This window comes from Lagopus leucura, unplaced genomic scaffold (genome assembly GCF_019238085.1).
Source record: "Lagopus leucura isolate 7727_CA_CO unplaced genomic scaffold, USGS_WTPT01 Super-Scaffold_100004, whole genome shotgun sequence".
Taxonomy (NCBI): Eukaryota; Metazoa; Chordata; class Aves; order Galliformes; family Phasianidae; genus Lagopus; species Lagopus leucura.
In genome coordinates this window covers 37,938,021-37,957,352 of record NW_024962264.1, presented here as the reverse complement: position 1 = coordinate 37,957,352, position 19,332 = coordinate 37,938,021, and the positions used below count along the sequence as shown (strand labels likewise).

Sequence of the window (19,332 nt, the reverse complement as noted above, 5' to 3'; positions counted from 1 at the left end):
AGCCTGAGAGAGATGGAGCTCTTTAGCCTAGTGAAAAGAAAATTCCAGGGGGATCTTATAGCAGCTTACCAGTATCTGAAAGTCTACAAGAAAGCTGGGGAGGGACTTTTTATAAGGACGTGCAGTGACAGGACAAGGAGAAATGGTTTTAAACTGGAAAAGGGTAGATTTAGACTACGTATTAGGAAGAAATTCTGTGCTGTGACATCAGGGTGTGAGACACTGGAACAGATTGCCCAGTGAAATTGTGGATGCCCCCTCCCTGGAAGCATGGATGAGGCTTTGAGCAACCTGGTCTAATGGGAGGCATCCCTGTCTAAAGCAGAAAGGTTGGAACTACATGATCTTAAAGGTCCCTTCCAACATAAACCACTCAATGATTCAATATACCTGCTTCAGGCTGGAACCCCATTACAACTTCAAAATTACTTCAAAGCAACGTTGGTCTTTTTCTATTGAAGCATAAAGACTCATCACTACTTGTCAAATCACTTTTTGAGTCCAGCTTCTATTTTATTGCCTTTGTCCAAAAACGTAAATAAGAGAATCCTGCTGAATACAGCTGCTTTTACACAGAAGAGGCTACTTAATGAGTAAGACTCTCTCATAAGGTCAGTAATCTCCATCCACTGGATTTCATATCCATATAAGGCTGTTCAAAAACAAACATCAGCTTTCCAAACACAGTCATCAAAGGCTGGAATTTCACCTTTATGCAACACATTTCCTGAAGGACATCACATAGAAAACAGCTGAGGTGCGCAGCTGGCAAAGTGCTGCCTTTGAGGCCTCTGATGTACAACCATTTTGGAGGAAAGAAAGGGAGATGTCAAGATGGAAATTCTGCTTCATGCCTGTGTTTGCCAAATAGCAGTATTACAAGTGTAAGTGAGGGAATAGACACTGACTCATGCCTACAAGGCTAGGTGAAATGCCAACTTCTACCTTCACCATCACTAGCTCCATGGTTGAATTCTCAAGGTTGTGGATGACATGGCATGTGACTTCCTAAACCAACAGATAGCTGGAGACATTTAGGTTTTCATTTAGAAAACAAAAAGACTGCAAAAGGCAATTCTAAAGACCCTAAACTAAAAGACAATGATAAACCCAGGTATTTGACCACCTGAGATAGATTGCATGCTACGAGACAAGCTTCCCAAGTGAAAAACTTGAAGCCATGACATTGGCAGAGGGCATCAGGCTAGCCTCAAAATTTCCGACAGATCTTGAACACCCTTTGCACATTGTGCCTCTATTTTTCAAGTAAGAGTTGAATAAATCCAAGCCTGCACTGCACCCAGTTAATTTAACAGGCAAGTTGCTAATTGCTGCAGCTTGGCACATCTCTCCTGTGTATTAATGCCTACCAGCAGTGGTGGGCTGCAGCAAACAGTGCGTACACTGGTCTACCTAAATTTTAGCTTCTCATTTAACACAATTGCCTGGGAGATGTGTGCAGTGTTTTCCTTAGAGAGAAAGATACATCCATATATTTGTCTCACTTTTAAAAAACCCCAGAGATATTCCACCTTTTACAAGCTAAACTTACTCAAATTCATGCTTCAGAAGTAATTCCTAAACATTTTACTAACTCCTTTTATGTCAGAAAGCATTCAAGTTTAAGCTATTTTTATCCAACTTTATTAATATTATTAACACATAGTTATGTATCAGAAAGAAATGAATTGGTTACGGAAAAGAACTGCAGTTCATTTTTCATTAGAAAATTGAAGAAGGAATTATGAACCTTGTGTATTCACCAAATTCCACATAAGTAGCTTTATCAGACTTTCCAAACAACACTGAAAATGTTCAGGTTATTCTGATGTCAAAACACTTCTACTGTCATTAATGTCAAGCCTAGCTTCTACCTCTAGTTTTAATCTTTTACCTTTGTTTTATAATTCAAATGATTCATTCTCCACATAATTAATACTTACAGCAAGAAAAAAGTCCACATTGAAAGTTAACATATGTTATCATTGAAAACGTTCTTCTAGACTTAGGGTAGAAGAACACTTGGTCTCTCCAAAATGCAAAAGACACATGTTCCTAGATGTAGCCAGAAGAGTCATATTCATTATAAGATGGTACAAGGTACTGAGAGCTTACTAGATACAATAGAGAGGTGATGAGTGTGCAGCATGTGTGGAAGGAAGCAGGTCCAGGTCACATGTGAAACGAGGATCAGTTTCTCAGAGATGGCTCCTAGATATCTGCAGCCATGCTTCCTTTTGAAAATCAGGTGCTAAGAACACTTCAGAAGTATTCTAGAAGATTAGCACTGGAAAATCCTCCTGAACATATTCAGGCATTTTGACGCCCTCCCTTCCCTACCTTCAAAAAGCAAAGATTAGAAAAATAGATGGTATGGGGTTATAGATGCCTAAACCTCCATTCATCCTTAAAAGGAAACTCTTGTACAGAGCTGTGTATCAGAAATACATGCTTTAAAGAAAATAACTATGCCTCATGCTGTTGTTAGCCAAAGGAAGAGCTGTGCTCCTAGCAGAAAATTAAATAAATCATATAAGTTCTAGCGCTGCTGAAATGGTAACAAGAGACAAATCTCAGACTTTCCTGAACAGACTTTTTCTAATGCAAGTTCAGGATAGTAAGGTATCCATCTGTAAACATCATCAACCAAGTCTCAGCATGTACTGGTAACTCAGTCTGGTACATCAGTACCAGATAGTTCTCAAATAGTTCTCTGGGTTACAAATGATATTTTCACTCCCACTTGTTGCCCAGAAAGCTGTGCGAATTGGAACGAATCCCATGGGGTCTGAAGCAGCTCACTGACAAGAAAGGTCACATAACATCTAAGAGTCTGTAAGAGCTTTCTTCATATGGCCAGGAATTCTGTGAGGTTATTTTCCCCTATGAACAATAAATCTTTTAAGACAAAAACAAGACAAAGAAAAAAAAAAAAGAAAGAAAGAAAGAAAAAGAAAAATGTGAGCAAATCATTCTTCTTCTTTCTTGGCATAACCAAGTGGAATGTGATAGCCTTGATTCTGCTTTAAAGAGTCTATAACAAATATATATGCATAAACAAACTAGTAAGAGTTCCTTTGTGTCAAACATTACTGCCTGCCAGTTACCTGTTCATCCCAAGCAGGCATAGAGTATATAGTGCAGGAATGTATATAACTCCTAAGATGTATGCACAATGCTTGATACAGCTCTGAAGAAATGAGAAACTTTTAATATGAGATTTTTGAGGCATTTATACTGAATAAACTTTGAAATGTAGCAGTCAGGAAAGAATGCGTTCTCGTCTCTAGGGCCAAGTATACTGTTGCAGAAATGCCTCTCCAAAGAGTTACATACAGCAGGATATCAGCACAGCTGGGATAAAACTTGATCCTAAAACCTCAGTTTCTTGCTGTTAGTTACACTGTTTAAGTCGTATATAACTCATGACATATCTTGTCTGGTATCCACATACACATTACCTGAAGATACATGCACAATATCAGATATCAGGAAAAGCCAGGCATGGGAATTATAAAACCCCACAAATGAGGGAAGGCAGTTGTCTTATGCTCTTGCAAAAACACAAGAAATACTAAGTGCTAAATGTATTCCAAAATACATTTGTACTGCAAAGCCCAGAGTCACATTCAACTTCTAAAAATGGCATTTACATTTTGTTTTAGCCTAGCAGTGTCCCAGTAATTTACAAGAAGGAAAAAAAGGTGCAAAATAAAATAAAAAAGTAGAGAAAGCCGTGTGGGCAGAAGTTTTTCCATATCAAGTTACAGTAAGGACATACATTACCCTTATGTAAGCAGTGGTCTGCACAAAAAGAATTCAGAACTTCTTTCAGAATAAATATTCTCCCACAGGTTCAGACTGTCCTCTTGTCAAGTAATTGTGCACTACATTGGGTCAGGTACCTAAAGCAAAAGTCACATCTACATCTATACTTGCTAATGTTTCCCAGAACTTCAGGGACTTTTTTATCATGTGGTTTAATTTTAGGGAAAAACTTTTAAAATTCTTGGAGAGTCAAGATATTAAAGACATTGGTTCCTTTGGTTTATATATGCAGTTTTGGTGTGAGGGGTTGGGGATTAAAAAAGAATTATCACCAAAACCTATAAAACTTAAGGATCCATTGCCAACAGGATGACCAGTTCACAAAAGACTGCATGGATACATTATACAACAACAAAACACAACACATTCTGAGGGATCTGGCAGAGGAACAAAATGTGTAGATGTTTAACATTACTTCAAGCCAGTTAACAGACACTGCATTGGTCAGAAAAATGCCAAATTTTCCGGAAGCTATGCAGTACAGTAATGCTCCAGACAGCAAACTTTTCAGAATAGAGATGAAGTGAAAGAGATTCAATAGAAATAATTCCAGAGCAACTCTCCTGCAGAGCAAGACCTAAGTGCTGTTTTTGTTGTATTTACAACCATCTTGTGTTCTTCCCTAAAGACAATGCAAACATAAGCTATCTCAATAAAATAGATTCATTACCCTTTTGTGAAAAGTATTTAACATAGACCTAGAAAACTGAAAACTTGAAGTTGTTGAAGCTTATTTACCTTGGCTGTCTCAGTTGTGCCAGTTGTTTTTTGAACAAGTCGGTGTATCATATGATGCCATACCCTCATCTCTTTACAGACATAAGATTTTAACTCTACTCACACACCAGCTATTGTATTGTGCCATTAAGTGAGCTGTTGTTAAAAATAACTTTTCAGCACTGTATTTGTGCAGATATTACATGTCATTAGACTGATAGTAATGCAAAGACATTTTAAAATCCAGTTTATCGTAGAATCATAGAATCACTCAGGTTGGAAAAGACCTTAAAGACCATCAAGTCCAACCATGACCTAACCATACTACCCCAACTAGCAACCCTCCACTAATAACGTCCCTGAGCACCACATCCAAACAGTTTTTAAACACATCCAGGGATGGTGACTCAACCACCCTGGGAGCCTATTCCAGTGCTTAACAACCCTTTCTGTAAAGAAGTGTTTCCTGATATCCAACCTAAACTTACCCTTTCTTCTTCTGAGGTAACTGTAAGCATAATTTGCCTTTTGCCTCTGCTTTTACTACATGTTTCTCAGCCTATACAATGAGACTGTGTTCCTTCCCTAGTTATGATGAGACATCACAGAGCCTTATTTCCATGGCTCCATCTAGTGGCAATCTCTTCTTCCTTAAGTGGCACTGACAGCCCGAGATAACAACGAAATTAGACACTGTTACCCTAGTATGTTGTGTGCAAGCTTTATATCAACACCAGTTATTTATGCATTTACATCTCCGAAAGTGCGCTTCCCAAATCAGGAGAGTTTCTACTTGACTCGTGAGCAAAAAGTGGATAAACAAAGACAGCTTCACAGTCTGCAACTGAAATGCTTACATTCTTGTAACAAGCTAACTTCACGCGCAGCTTATGCCACAAACACAGAACATCAGTGAGTAAACAAGACTCAGAATTTTCACCACCATTATTTGCTCTACTGAAGTATAAGCAAATACACAACATAGATAAAGTCTTGCTGGCAGCATGCCTTGGATTTCATCTGTGTTGCACAGGCATCAGAATTGCTAAGGAGAACTTTTCTTTTGGAGCACACAAAAAAGAAAATTTTGATGCAGCTTAACATTATCTTCGTGTCTAATAACACTATTTTCCTCCCAAAAGTCAGGGCTACTTTAGCCTTTTTCTGTGACTCAAGTCACCATGGAAGCTATGAAGAAGGAGGCAAATGACTAATACATAACACTTTTTCAATATCAAGTGGTGTTCAGCTCTATCTTTAATTGGGCCTTATCTCCTGAATGTATTACTCCTGTGAAAATGCAAGTAAGCACATGAAAATGCATAGATTACGTCTCCCTTAGCACAGCTTAATACATACTACCCTTTAAAATATCTGCCAAAGATTTTCCCCTCTGAGGCTAAAGCTGATTACAAAGCATCAGCTTTTCACAGGAGCTGGTGTTAACATAGCTGTGGTCAGGAAACAAGAACAAAACGTCCTGTGCACTGAACAGAATCAGAGTTGGAACAAAGAGCCTGGACAGCAAATAATTTTTAAAGGACTTATTTGCTGCACACGTCAGTTATTTGATTTCTTACATTAAAAACAAGCTTTGAAAAATAGCAGCGTCCCAGGAACGCTCTCAGCCTAACATACAGCTGCCCAAGAAATCATTGCAAATAATTCATCTGGGTAGAGCTTTCAAGCCAGAATGCCATTTCTTCTCCAGTCAGCTACTTAGTAATAGTGCCAACCAACACAACACAAACAGTACTGTGCCTCTCAGAAGTGCACCAGATGCCCACCTAGACTTAGTATGGTGGATTTACACGAATAGCACTGGCAGGACCAGGGTGCAGATTAGTTCTGCAAACAGGTGAAACCAACAGGGTTTGGGGCTGGGTATATTATGCCAAAGTCCACAACAGGCAGACTGCTGAAAACATGCAGACAACAGAAACAGGCTTTGAAGTGGAAGCCAGTTCTTTGCAAGTCCTCAGTGTCAACTCCATGCAACACCAGGACAATACCTCTTGCTGTTTGGCAACTCCAGAGCACTTGTTGACTTCCTGGAGGGCCTGCTGGCTTGTAGAGGAGGTTTAGTGACAGGGGTGATGAGCAGGGCATCCAAGAGCAAGCGGTAAGCACTAGGTTCTGAGAGCCTAATAAGCATTTGAAAAGACCATGTAAGAAATTAGTTGACTGAACAGATTTCAGGTTGGCTGGGATTAACTGAAAAGTCAAATAAATGAAAAATTCTGAAGGTTCTACAGCAGTATGGATAAAATGAACTGAGAAATGCCATTCAAATAAGTGGTCTTCAAAGTGGTGTGCACACACTCCAATGTGGTGCAAGAAAACTCACCACAGTATGAGAAACATATTTATCTTTTTTTTTTTTTATCTTTAATAAAATAATTTTTAAAGGCTTATTTAATCTTTTCCCTCTTTTTTTTTTTTTTTTTAAAAAAAAATATCTGGCACTGTGTATTGTCCATAATGTACGGATATGTATATTAGTACAACAGGTCATGTATACAGTTAAGAAATTAAAAAAATATACATATATTGGGAATGCATGTTCAAAAATACATATATATATATATATATATATATATAGTTTTACTGATGGACATGCATGACCAACAAAGTTGAGACCACTGGTCTAAGTAATCCCTTATAAAGAGCAGTATAAATAAAAAGATAAAGATTTAGTTGCAACCCTCTAGTTGTAGCCTTCAGATCCAAAAACTATTGACAGATACAGATTGTTCTTTGTCATCTGTACAACAGTTGTTATTTTCAGTTGGTTTACTGACTGAACCACAACATGGATGTCCATAAAGATCAGGAAGGTAGAATTACTCATCGAGATTCAGAGCAGCAGATTGGAGTAAAATAAAAGGACACAGGAGCTTTGGAAATATTCTAACTGCTTGCCTACCACAGTATTGTGAAAGAACTTTAATATTCTTAAGCCAAGCTATGAAAGGTTCCTTTCAGAGTTGATCTCTACCTGGCATGAACAGCAATGGCAGCAGACACGGCAGCAGCAGCCATACGCTTAATTTTTGATCTCTGCTTGAAAGGAGAAAAAACTGGAACAGGAGCAGGTCCAAGCTTGGCCAGACTTCCTGAAGGACTTCCCAGAAATTCTGTTCTAGCACACAAACTTTGAACCAACAGAGAAAACAAAGAAAGCAGAAAAGATTGACAGAGAAACAGTATAATACTGTATAGCATTAACTACTGGAAAGTGATGCTACCATAGGTTACCAGCTCTCAAAGATCTCAGGGCAATGTGTTAGCAACTTGAACAGTAACACAGGAAACAGCAATTCTGGTTTTACCCACAAATAAGTTTCCACTCATCAAGTCAGAGATCAGCATTTACCAGCCCTTCAGTTGCCCATTCTAGGCTACACCTCACCCTTGGCTTGCTCCCACTGAACCCTCTGCCCATGACTGATCTCATTCTCCATGGGTTGATGGAAAAAGTCCTGGAAGTCAATTAGCTCATTCCATGTTTTCAGAATAAATAAACATAAAAACATTGGGATATTCACTGATACAACTTCAGCACGCTTCTCCCACCCCTTAGTATTTCCCCTAATTATTATCTAGTTGGAAGGAACATGAAGAGGCAAAAATAATGCTGACATCAAAATCAGCTCTACACTGGTGATATTTAATTCAAGCTCTGTTTTAAAATTTCAAGATTACCCACAGAATTGCTATGTATTTTTTAAATCACTTCAAAAAAGACTCTAAATGCCTCCATTTATACAACTACATGATACAGTGTGTCTTGGATTTACATGTAGAAATTCTGCCTGAAAATGCTGTATACAACCAAAGAGTCTGCCATAGCTACGCCTTGAAAGATTTACCTTGTGTGACTTATGGACGATTTAGACTGACAGCTTGAGATATTACCAAAAGCATTTGTTTCGGAAGTAGGCACAGATGCATCATGCCTGCCCAAAAGCAGTAGGAGAAAAAAAAAAATCATAAATCAGACACTAATTATACTTCTGGAGATGCTAACTAAAGCTCAGGAGAAGTTCATTTAAGGATTTCTACAAGCACTCCTTAGTCAATAAAAAAAAAAAAAGTATAGTTCACTATCTTTGATTATTAATTCTAGCATGCCAATCTGCATGTTACAAAGGTCAAACAAATTGTTCATTAAAATTGAATGAACCCAGATACACAAATCTCCATTCTTATATCCAGTGTCCACTCCAATAAAGCTTTATTGTTTAGTTTTTCTCCCTCTTTTGGTGGAGTTGGTAATGGTGGAAAAGAGGGAAGCTATCTTTCCCTACTGGTAACTAGTAGGAATAATTAACATTCTGCCACTTCACAAGTCAATGCTTGTACTCTACACCAGAAACTTCTGGTTACTGGACAATTCAGAAATGTACATTTTATAACAGAAATGACAAAACTTTGCTGGGAAGGTGAATAACATCATCAACTTCCTAGAACAGTTACTTTCCTATCAACTCTCCAATCTATAACTTTATCTTCCCCCATCTGAAGGTCACTCTAATTTCTGATTTACTTTATCAATTTTTGCTTAATAGCTATTCCAGTTGCTAGTTGCTATATTAATCTCCAGAGCACCATGAGAGTCAGGAGGTGGCTGAGGACTGCTCCAGCTTGACAGCATTAACATTAACAAAAAAAAAAATAAAAAATAAAAAATAAAAAAATCAGATGAAATCATATATTAAAATAAGGCTTTGATTGTGACTCTTGACAGTGGGTATCCTTGTACCTGGCAGGACGAGGAGGCACAACAGGAGTCGCTTCCACAGATGGGGCTGCAAAAGGTGGCTGCATGGCCGTAGGGGTGGGCAGAGGGGGCTCTGGGGTCTGTGTAGCCACACTGCACTTTGCAGGGAGAGGAGGCTCTGTGCCAGCGGTGCTTGGCAAAAGGACTGATGCGTCAGGAGAGGGCAACTCCGCAGTTATTTCCCTAGTTGATGTTAATTTGATAAAAGGTAATTGTAATGAGAATACATGTGCGTAATTTCCCATCTAATTTTTAAATACTGAACAGTAACAGACAACTCCTTCTAGTTGGTGTTCCTGCATCCTCTGTTATAAAAACAGTAGTGAGTAGCTCTTGAGAGTTTCTTTTTCTTCCCCAGGAATAAAATATTAATCCTTTGGAAATTAGACTATGCTGAAATGCATCCTTTGGAGCATATTTTTAGATGAAGTTTGAAAGCTTAAAACTAGTCTTGCTTAACCACGGAGAGTTGAACAGAGAGGATACTGATGAGGTTCAACCAGAGCAAGAAGAGTCCTACATCTGGGGAGAAATAACCACATGCATCAGCACACAGTAGCGGTTGACCTGCTGGAAAGAAGCTCTGCAGAGGATAATGTAGTTGTCCTGGTGACCAACAGGTTGGCCATGAGCCAAGGCCAATGCTGTCCTGGATGCATTAAAAGATGAGTGGCCAGAAGCAGTACTAGGGAGGTGAACCTGAGGGTGATAAAGTGGTGGAACAACTTGCCCTGAGAGACTATGGAATCTCCTTCTCTGTAGATATTCAAAAATCACTTGGATGCTTTCCTGTGTATCCTGCACAAGGGAACCTGCTTTAGAGGGATCTCAAGAAGTCTCTTCCAACCCCCATGAGTCTGTAAAAAAGACTCTTTGGGTAGTTCTAAGTAATTACTCAAAAACATATAATACACTTGAAAAAGAGCACAGTCTGCATACTAGAGACTCTATCTAGTGTAAGGAGATGTCACTTTAGGCACTGTGGCTACTTGGCTGTTGGTGTTTAAAACCCGATTAGTTGCAAGGGGATGAAGTTCACACTTGAGTAAGGCCTCCAAAGGATTCTCAAACAAAAGTCTACTGGAAAAAAAAAAAAAAAAAAAGAAAAGAAAAGAGCAGAAGGACAAGTAGCATTTATTAAAGAAAAGCAACATTTTCCCCCACATTTAATTTCTTCCTGCTTGTAATGAAAGCAAGACAACCATAAAAGATCTGGCAGTTTTGGTTCAGGTAGCCTGGGACATCCCCTTTCCCCCAGTCTGACACTCACTTCTCAACTAAATAAGCAGCTCCCATCTTTGCAAGGTTCCTTTTTTTACATGATGACTACAGATGAGGCAATTTGTTTAGGAAAATCAATGTAGAAATGTCAGACTCGACAAAAAGTCGGACTTTATGGAAGTACAGAAGCAGATAAAACAATTCACAACAAATGCAGAGCACGCAGATTCTGGCCTTTTCTGTAATTGCCCTCAAGTAGTTCATAACTTCATAAAACATCTTTGTAGAGCTTCATAAGTCATAAAAAGGAACTTGAAATATAAAAGGAGAAGAGAAATGAATAACAATGGGGATATGCTCCAAAAGGAGAGCAAGCAGTCTCCAAATTTTATTCAGACATACATACTTACTGCATTTCCATTTCTCACTTACTTTGGCAGCAGTTAGAAAAGGAATAAGGAATGACTTTTGGAGTTTCTGTAGAGAATATTGTTGGCTAATTGTTGGCTGCACTAATCAGAATATACACAACAAAAATCTGGATTAATACCTTCTACTTATTGCTAACTCTGACTATCAGGAATAATTTAATTAATGAAAGGATAAAGTAGGTCTGTAAGCTTATAAAAAGTTTTTATATAATACAGTAATCTAACAATTTGCTGGCACTAGTTCTGCTTTTTATTAGTTTTATTTCTCAGGAAGTGCCAGATTCTGTGGTCTGAAGTTACAGAGTCTGAAGTTGCCAGGATGACCATTTAAGGTGATTTTTTGAAACTTCCTGGAAAGGCTGTAACTGCTGCTAAATATTTCATTGCTGTTAAGCTTATAGGAGGATATTGCATATATGATATTGAGTAATAGTATGCTATAAATTATAGTAATTGGCTACATTGCCATATATCTACTTTAAGCTTTCATTAAAGACATAAAACTACAATTAAAAAAAGCATTATGTTTTATACAATGGAGTCTGCTTTATAAGCAGAGAACCTAGCTGTAATCCAGTAATCGCATCCAGGCCCTTCTTACATTTCACAGCAAGATCTTTCTCCTTCTTGGTGGTTTGGTAGTGGGTGGTACAAATCACAGAGTTTCAGCCAAGAAAAGACAGAGCCCATTAGGAAAATAAATATCTATGCTAGTCACTGACAGTAAATGCAGGGCTTTAGAGGCAAAAACAAGTCTACTGACTTTTGGATGGACCACATCTGCATTATTAAAAATCTGATAATGGCACCATGGATTTCTGATAGTTGCCACTTTAAAAAATATAAGATTACTGGAGACCAGTTTTGGATGTACTCTCAATCCTAAAGAGCATTGTAAGTAGCAACACTGACTCAATAACAAAATATAAACACCAAATATAGTTGCTATACAAATTATCTCAACTTGAGAAAAAAAAAAAAACACTCTGTGGTTTTATCAAGTAGTTTACAGTCTCCTTCCCACATTCAATTCTAATTCTTCTGTCTCCAGCTCATTCCAAGCAAGAAATACTAATCTACTTTTTTACTGCTTGCATAAATACTTCAGCTCTCACCCTCAACCAGATTTTCAGATTAAATACAGTTACAATAACTTTGCCTCAAATTAATACGCTACCATTGTACCTGTTTATCAGTATATAAATTTCCCTCTTAAATGCTGCATGTGGTATTTGAAATGAGCTAATACTAGGTGAGAAAGAGGGGAAAAACTATCTCAACATACTGAAATGTAGCTGCACACACTCTGGTGAGGAACAAGTAGCATAGCACCTAACGCACCAGTAGGCAGCTGCTAAAGGGCTGCCAAACATTACTGTAGCTAAACTAAAAAAAAAAAAAAACACTCTGAAATTTGAAATACTTGTGTCTATAACAATCTCTGTAGCAAAGCAGAAAGCAGCACCCGTGCAGTACACATTCTGAAATGTTAATTGCTCAGCCTTGTACAGAAGTAATCTAAACTTCTACTCTGACAGCACTGTCTGCAAGGATACAGCGCTGTACCCTATGCAGTTGTCAGATCTCAGGATGCCTTCCAAAAAAAAAAAAAATTAACAGCCATTATGCATTTTGTAAAAAGCTGTCACCCATGTCTCTCAAAGAACAGAAACAACTGAGAAAATGCGTATCCTATCATCTCCTCCAAGTGTTTTTTTCTCCGAGAGCACAGTAACTGAGTACAAATGTTGACAAGAATCTCTCTTTACTTTCGTGTTCAAAGTGTTAAGGAGGAAAATAAAATAGCAGGAAAAGAGGTCCACATTTTGCTTAGAACTGCGATACACAATCTATCAGAAAATGCAATGGACCTTCAATAATAGCATTAAAAAAAAAAAAAAACTCTAATCACTGTCACAAGACCTAGATCCAAAGATGATCTCCAAAATATCAAGAATAGTGCCATTGAAGCTATCCAAGGCCAATGACAGAAAATTTGCCAGTTTGAGCTGTTAAGCGATTCAGGGAAAAAAAGCAGCCCCACTGACAATGTATCTATAGCTAGATAGAAACTAGACTTTCCCTTCCTAAATTTCAAATAACTGCCTTAAGCACTGTGTCACATTTGAACAAATATCCACAAAATTGTTCATGAATCTGCTTAGCATTTTTTTTCATTTCTCTTCTCCATTCCTTTCCTACCATTTCCAGGAATGTCGCTAATTAATGGCAGATTAAAAAGACAAGTTTAAGGGCATGACAGACAGCTCTCCTTCCCACAAGATAATGAAATCTGAAAGATTTACCTCCCAGGAGCTGTTGCATCAATGTGTTCAGTGAGTCTGAAAGATGGGACACTGCCAGGGGAGGACTCTGCTATCGGCAGAAAAGTGGCTGCAGACTCTGGTCTAGCATCATTTTCACTCCATTCACAATAAGAAAACATACAAAGATTTTAAATCCATACTGAAATAGTGTGCTGGACAGGATACATAGTGCTTAAAAACATTAGTGAATTGTAAAAAGAAAAAATCGCTGCAGCTTATAGTGAAATAAAAATGGGAAATACAATGATGCACAATACTCCTAAGAGTTATCACACTTTTAGTGAAGGGTGAGAAGCATCCTGCTGCTTATCAAGGCAGAAAGCTAACCAGTATTTTCCACTGATAAATATGGAACATCACATTATGTGATGAAAAAGTTTTTAGGAAATGCAGGAAAAGAAACAGTCAAAAATGCTGGTGGTACTCACTCCCCAATGTACTCCCCAAGTACATCAAATATTTACTATTTGATGTGACTATTTAGGATTCTAGTTTTGTGAAGATTACATTATGCATTTCAGCCCCCCCTCCCTCCCCTTTTTTTTCCAGACAAGAAAATAATCTAGAAAATACTGTAATGGTGGATCTCTACTTAAAGAAAAACACCCACCAGAAATCTTATTGTAATATAAAAAAGTAAAAGTGAACAACCACAAGCTTAGAGCAGATTAAGGTAGCCACATGAGTTTGTTTCATTTTATTTATTTGAATTAGCATGCAGAACTAAGAATCTTAATAAAGCAGGGACCCATCCTAAGTGCTGAAAATTAAAGAACAGATAGCATAGGAATGATCAGGGAGCAGACCTTACAGGAACTAAAGATGTTGATGGAAATTCTGGTACAGATGGTATCTCCAAAGCCTGGGTGACAATGGAGCTTTTACTCATATTATATATATATAATGTATATATAATAATGTATTATATATATATACACACACATCTGTTTTATTCACTTAAATATCCCTAGGAGCAGCAGTTTAGGGAGAGACAGTAATACTTAAAAGCCCATGTGGCGTTTGTCTTGGACAGTGTCCATAAAGCTGTAGTATTAAGTTGTGATATTTGTCAGTAGATTACTGATGGAAGACAAGTTTCTATGCCATTTTTTGTTATGTTCCCTCTTTTAGGTGATCATTTATATTTAAGCCAATTCATTTATATCAAAAACATCTTCAAAATGTTTTTCTGATGCATACCAGGAAGATGTGAACTAAGGCATATCATCCACATCCAAATGGAAAAGCCGTCAATTATCTTAGAAACAGTAACAAAGCCCAAAATCTTTGGTGTTGTGTAATGGGGATACTGGAAGAAGAGTTAACAACTTCATAGTACTAAATGAAATATGTTTTACGTGTTCATATTATGTTTTTGGGAACTAGTATTTTGTTACTATGAATTCATAAAAATATAAAACTTTAGGTAGCCTTACTCAAACCATACTCATACTCAAAATAGACAGACTGTGATTGCCTATGTTTACTTGTAATTAAAACAGAGATTTCTATGCTTTGGATTGTCCAGGGAGGCTTTTTCACTTGTGCCTAACTAAAGTAACTCATCCTTCAAATGAAGGAAAGCTCACTAACTCTCATTCAGGAATATCTTCCAAACGCAGAAATACTCTAAGGCCAAAACCATTCTATCCTTATGAAAAATACTTCACAGAGAATCTAAGTGATAATCTCTCGTGATTTTCATTGTAATGATAGCCTCAGAAACTCCTGGTTTTTTTTTCATTCATAAGAAATTTTTTAAACCAAGCATAATAATTTTCACACAAAATTTCACTTTCCTAAATCAATACACAATATTCTGTTAATTGATTACATGGCAGTGTATGTGCTCTTCAGTAACATATAGTTTTAGTAATGTAGTACTTGGACAACTGAGTTATGTGGTAAAGACAAACTCATTGGCACTTCTCATCAAAACAGCCTTCAGTGAAATTATGGAAGTACTTTCCCCATTCACCCCTAAGGAGTTAAACCAAAAGGTGTGTAATAAGTGAGATGCCTTAGTCTGTCATTACTGGTGTAAATATAGTTGTACTCTATGCTGTGCAATGTTATGCATTCGTATCAGTGATTGTTAGCAGTAGATAACTTGGCTGTTACCTGATCTCTCCATTCTCTGTTTTTTTTTCCCTAAAGATAAAGTGACAAATACAGTAAGACACTATGCTGTATATCAGTATAAACCACCTGGAAAGGAAATATAGGCATAAAATATCTTCATTAAATGTGTCAATCCCTTTCAGTTTTCCAACTTGTGCACTTAAAACAAAAACAACCAACCAAAAAAAAAAATCCCCCAAAACCCCACCACCCATTTCTACATAAGTGCTTTCTGTGAACATCAATCTGTTTACAAGACCAATTTCATAAGAACAACTTTTAGATAAGCTTCAGAAACTATAAGCCAATTGCAACGATTCTCATGAAATGCTTATGAGCAATTGGGCTTGTATACATGCCTCACAATTCCCATAAGAGGGTTGAAACTTCTGTGATTCAAAAAATGTAGCATTTTTGATGATGGTGAATTTTACTTAATGGTGATGGTAAAGTTTACTTAATTGAATTCTTACTCCTGCAGTCACACAAAAGGTCAATCATTTTATCAGTTTCTGTAAATCTTGTATCAATTTTGAAAACACAAAAAAAAAGTAACACATTTCAAATATGATTATAAGCTCTGGTACTTTGATACTTTCATAGAGTTCAGAGAGTTTCTAGGCATACTAGCATGGATGTGATTGTTCCTCTTGCTACAGTTGGTGAAGGTGTAATGATTTACAGCTCTCTGCACGAGCAGACTACTCGAGGAGTCCAAGAGACTCAAAAGAAAAGAGACATCACTACGTTAAAAGCAACTTTTATTAAAATACTCTTCAAGCTTCAGAAAGCATAAATTAATGAAGTGTAGCTACTATAATACATTATTTTACAGGAGAACCACAGAGCCATGAAGCTTTTATAAACACTAGAAATCCTAAGAGCTTCACTCTGAAATAAATAAATACTACTGTCTTGTCTTGCTCTTGTTAGAAGCTATGTATTGAAGCTCTTACAGGTAAGGTACACAGCAACATTCTGCTTGTTATCTTCTAGCTTTTCTAAAATATGAACAGTTCACTATAAGCTGCAGAAACTTTATATTTAGCTTGCACTTGGATTGGCAACTGGCAACCGTTCATTATTACTACTTTCATTCGATTAAAAGCAGTCTTCTTGTCCTACTTTGTAAAACATTTACAACCACTCTAAATTTGACTTGCTGAAAATCTAATGAAATCCAAGACAATTATCCTGTTAAGTACCACAGTCTGAAGTAAATGCATTCAGCCCTCTTCTTCCTCTTCCCCTACCCCTAAATCAAAGTAATACCATTTCATATTCTCTCGTTCACTGTTTTCTGCTAACAACCTACAGTAACTCAAACTTAGCAATGCAAATGACTCTTTCGAGGCAAAAAGAACTGCAACAGCGATCTTCTCCCCCTCACTGGGAAACCCAAGTTGTTCTGTGATAAGTATGTGTTTGTTTGTTTGTTTTTTTGTTAACTAGTGACTAGCACAAAAACATTTTCATCTCAGTTTTTATACATCAGTAGGAAAGTGTTAGAAAAGTATAGAAAAGGCTAGAATTTCTCTCTTAGTGAGGCTAATGAAATACATTTTCTACTTTATTTTTGCAAAGCAGATGGAAAAGAAGAAAGGAAGTGTTTGTATTTTGCTTTTTGCAACTTGGGTAAAATCACTGGACATTAAGAACACGTGCTGAGACTTCATGGTGCCAGTCACGTAATTTTGTATATTTGGGGCTAAAGACGTGGATGGGGAGCTTTTCCCTGTGGAAAGAAGTGACAGAAGAAAAATAAGAAAAAGAGAAAGAAAGAAAGTTTATCTCAAGCAGTTGCACAAGTGGGCATGCAATCTCCATGCACTACTTATATCCATACATCTCCTTCCTGTCCTTCAAACTGTTGCCTCCAGTGTTAGATAATGCCAATAGGAAGACTCCCAACTGCACAAACAGTAAGATTTAGCCACTGCATCGTCCTCATATCAAACAGCACTTATCCCAAACCAAGGAGACAGCTGACCCTCATTCAGACTAGAACAGTAATATTTTCCAGCTACATCTTGAAACCCAATACACACTTGCAAATCAAAAATGCCTGGTTAGATTTAGAAAAAGAAAACATGTTGACAAGCTGACCTTGCACAGAAAAGCAAAGCAGCCCAATTTTTTGGAAAAGCTCAAACCTCTGCACAAATATTAATACTGGACTGTACAAACAGGGATTTTAAAAGATTGGTCTATACAGAAAGATCTTGATTTTTACATGCTGAATTACAAGGCAAAAGCAGCAATATTTTAAAAACACTCAAACTTCACGCAAATGCAAAAGTAACACTACCAGTTATAAAATAAGACATGCAAAGTATTAAAGTAATAATGTAAAACATTGACTCACTTAGACTTCTTTGAACCTTCATGTTCTGGTTCTTTCACTGCAAGAAAACAGAAAAATTTGACTTCCTAAGGCACAAAACAGCACTGCCAAACACCGAGATTCTTCCCTGTGCCAAAGTATTCACCCCAGCAGGAAATTACAACAAGTTGTGTTTGGATTCCTCGATTCTAAATGTGCCCCATGGGAAATGAGATATGTCTATAAACTCGAAGAGCCCCTTTGCCAGCATAATTACTGTAAAGTGGTTCTGCTGGTCTCTGTCACGTCTTTTGGCCTGCTGTCCATGTTGGCATTGAGAAAGTAAGAGAAAGGGAGTTGAGAAGAAAGAGTGGGATTTTGGAGGCAACTCTTATGGACAAACATCCACAGGGTTTGAATGGGGTGAAATTCAAGCACCTGTCTGTAAGGCTATGACTCATCAAGGTGCTAGAGGGCTGCAGGCAGAATAACATAAAATCTCAGCCTGGTTTTAAGTTTGGCAAATATAGTTGCAACCACATCTTTGTAATATTTAGTAAAGTGATTATTTATCAATACTAGATCAGAACACACATATATTATTTGATATTGAGTTCTCATCCTGACAGGGACAGAATTCAAAGAAAGATAATAATGCAATACTAGACTAGTACAACACAGGACTATCAAACAAACTATTAACTGTCTGAATTCAGAATGGTGTATCACACAAAGACACTAAACCTCACTCAGTGAGATATTCTCATTGGTCTCTAGAGTAATTCTGCCAGAGAACTGATAGCTGATTTAATCAAATCTGCCCCCAGGGAGGGAGTCCGCTTTACTCACTGCCTTTATTTTATTATTATTAAAATATTCACTTATCATAGCACTAGATGTAAAAAGCAGAAAAAAAATGAAATTATCAACCTTTCCATAAGCTATCTGTCTGAACATGACAGACATCAAACATTCTGACACAATTTCTAATAACTTTTATATAATTTTACAGATATCAGCCAATAAACCACAACCAAGAGCATAAAGAGAAATTCAAGATCCACCATAAAATTATGTGACTGGGAAAGATCTTCTCTGCATTTTCAGTTTCAATCTACAATAAATATAGACACATTATATCGTAAGTAGAGGATGAAAACATGCCCCAGGAATAAACTGAGGAGCTATGGAATTGTGCTCCTGAGTAGTTAAATCATTACAGATTGCATACCTTCGTATAATCATCAAAGATTTTCTAAATGCCTGAAAACAGCTTTAGTTTTTCTCTCCACTTTCTGAAGTACTGCATTTGAACAGAAGCAGTGCCATTTTGGTCGTGCAGAATGAGAAAGAAACGGCAAATACATATTTGCCAACTATTTTAGGAGTAGAAAAAGGTAACTTTAATATCTATCTAGAATGTACTGTTACTCAAATCAATAAGAAGTAATGTCTACTCATGCATATATTTTAAGTAACCTAGGAATTTGAAGAGTTCTATAAAAACAACTTCCCACTATAGTCTTCTGAAACTGTCTTCTGCCTCCTTGATTTATTGTCCAAGAGGAGAAAACTAGTAAG

At 37.2% G+C, this 19,332-nt stretch overlaps 1 protein-coding gene across 14 annotated transcripts in view; it reads right to left on the bottom strand.

The window, feature by feature from the left end:
• Positions 1-19,332, bottom strand: part of PDLIM5 (PDZ and LIM domain 5) — a 115,723-nt gene that overhangs the window by 29,354 nt on the left and 67,037 nt on the right. For 9 of the 14 annotated variants that reach the window (XM_042870911.1, XM_042870916.1, XM_042870917.1 and 6 more), the window contains 7 exons: positions 17,794-17,830; positions 15,429-15,458; positions 13,287-13,403; positions 9,311-9,511; positions 8,418-8,504; positions 7,544-7,699; positions 6,558-6,689 (listed from right to left, as the gene is read on the bottom strand). In XM_042870911.1, coding sequence (XP_042726845.1) covers positions 6,558-6,689; positions 7,544-7,699; positions 8,418-8,504; positions 9,311-9,511; positions 13,287-13,403; positions 15,429-15,458; positions 17,794-17,830 — 760 coding nt within the window. Of the gene's footprint in view, positions 1-6,557; positions 6,690-7,543; positions 7,700-8,417; positions 8,505-9,310; positions 9,512-13,286; positions 13,404-15,428; positions 15,459-16,172; positions 17,164-17,793; positions 17,831-19,332 lie in introns of those variants that run through there. The other 5 variants (XM_042870923.1, XM_042870924.1, XM_042870925.1 and 2 more) reach the window with 2 other exon arrangements.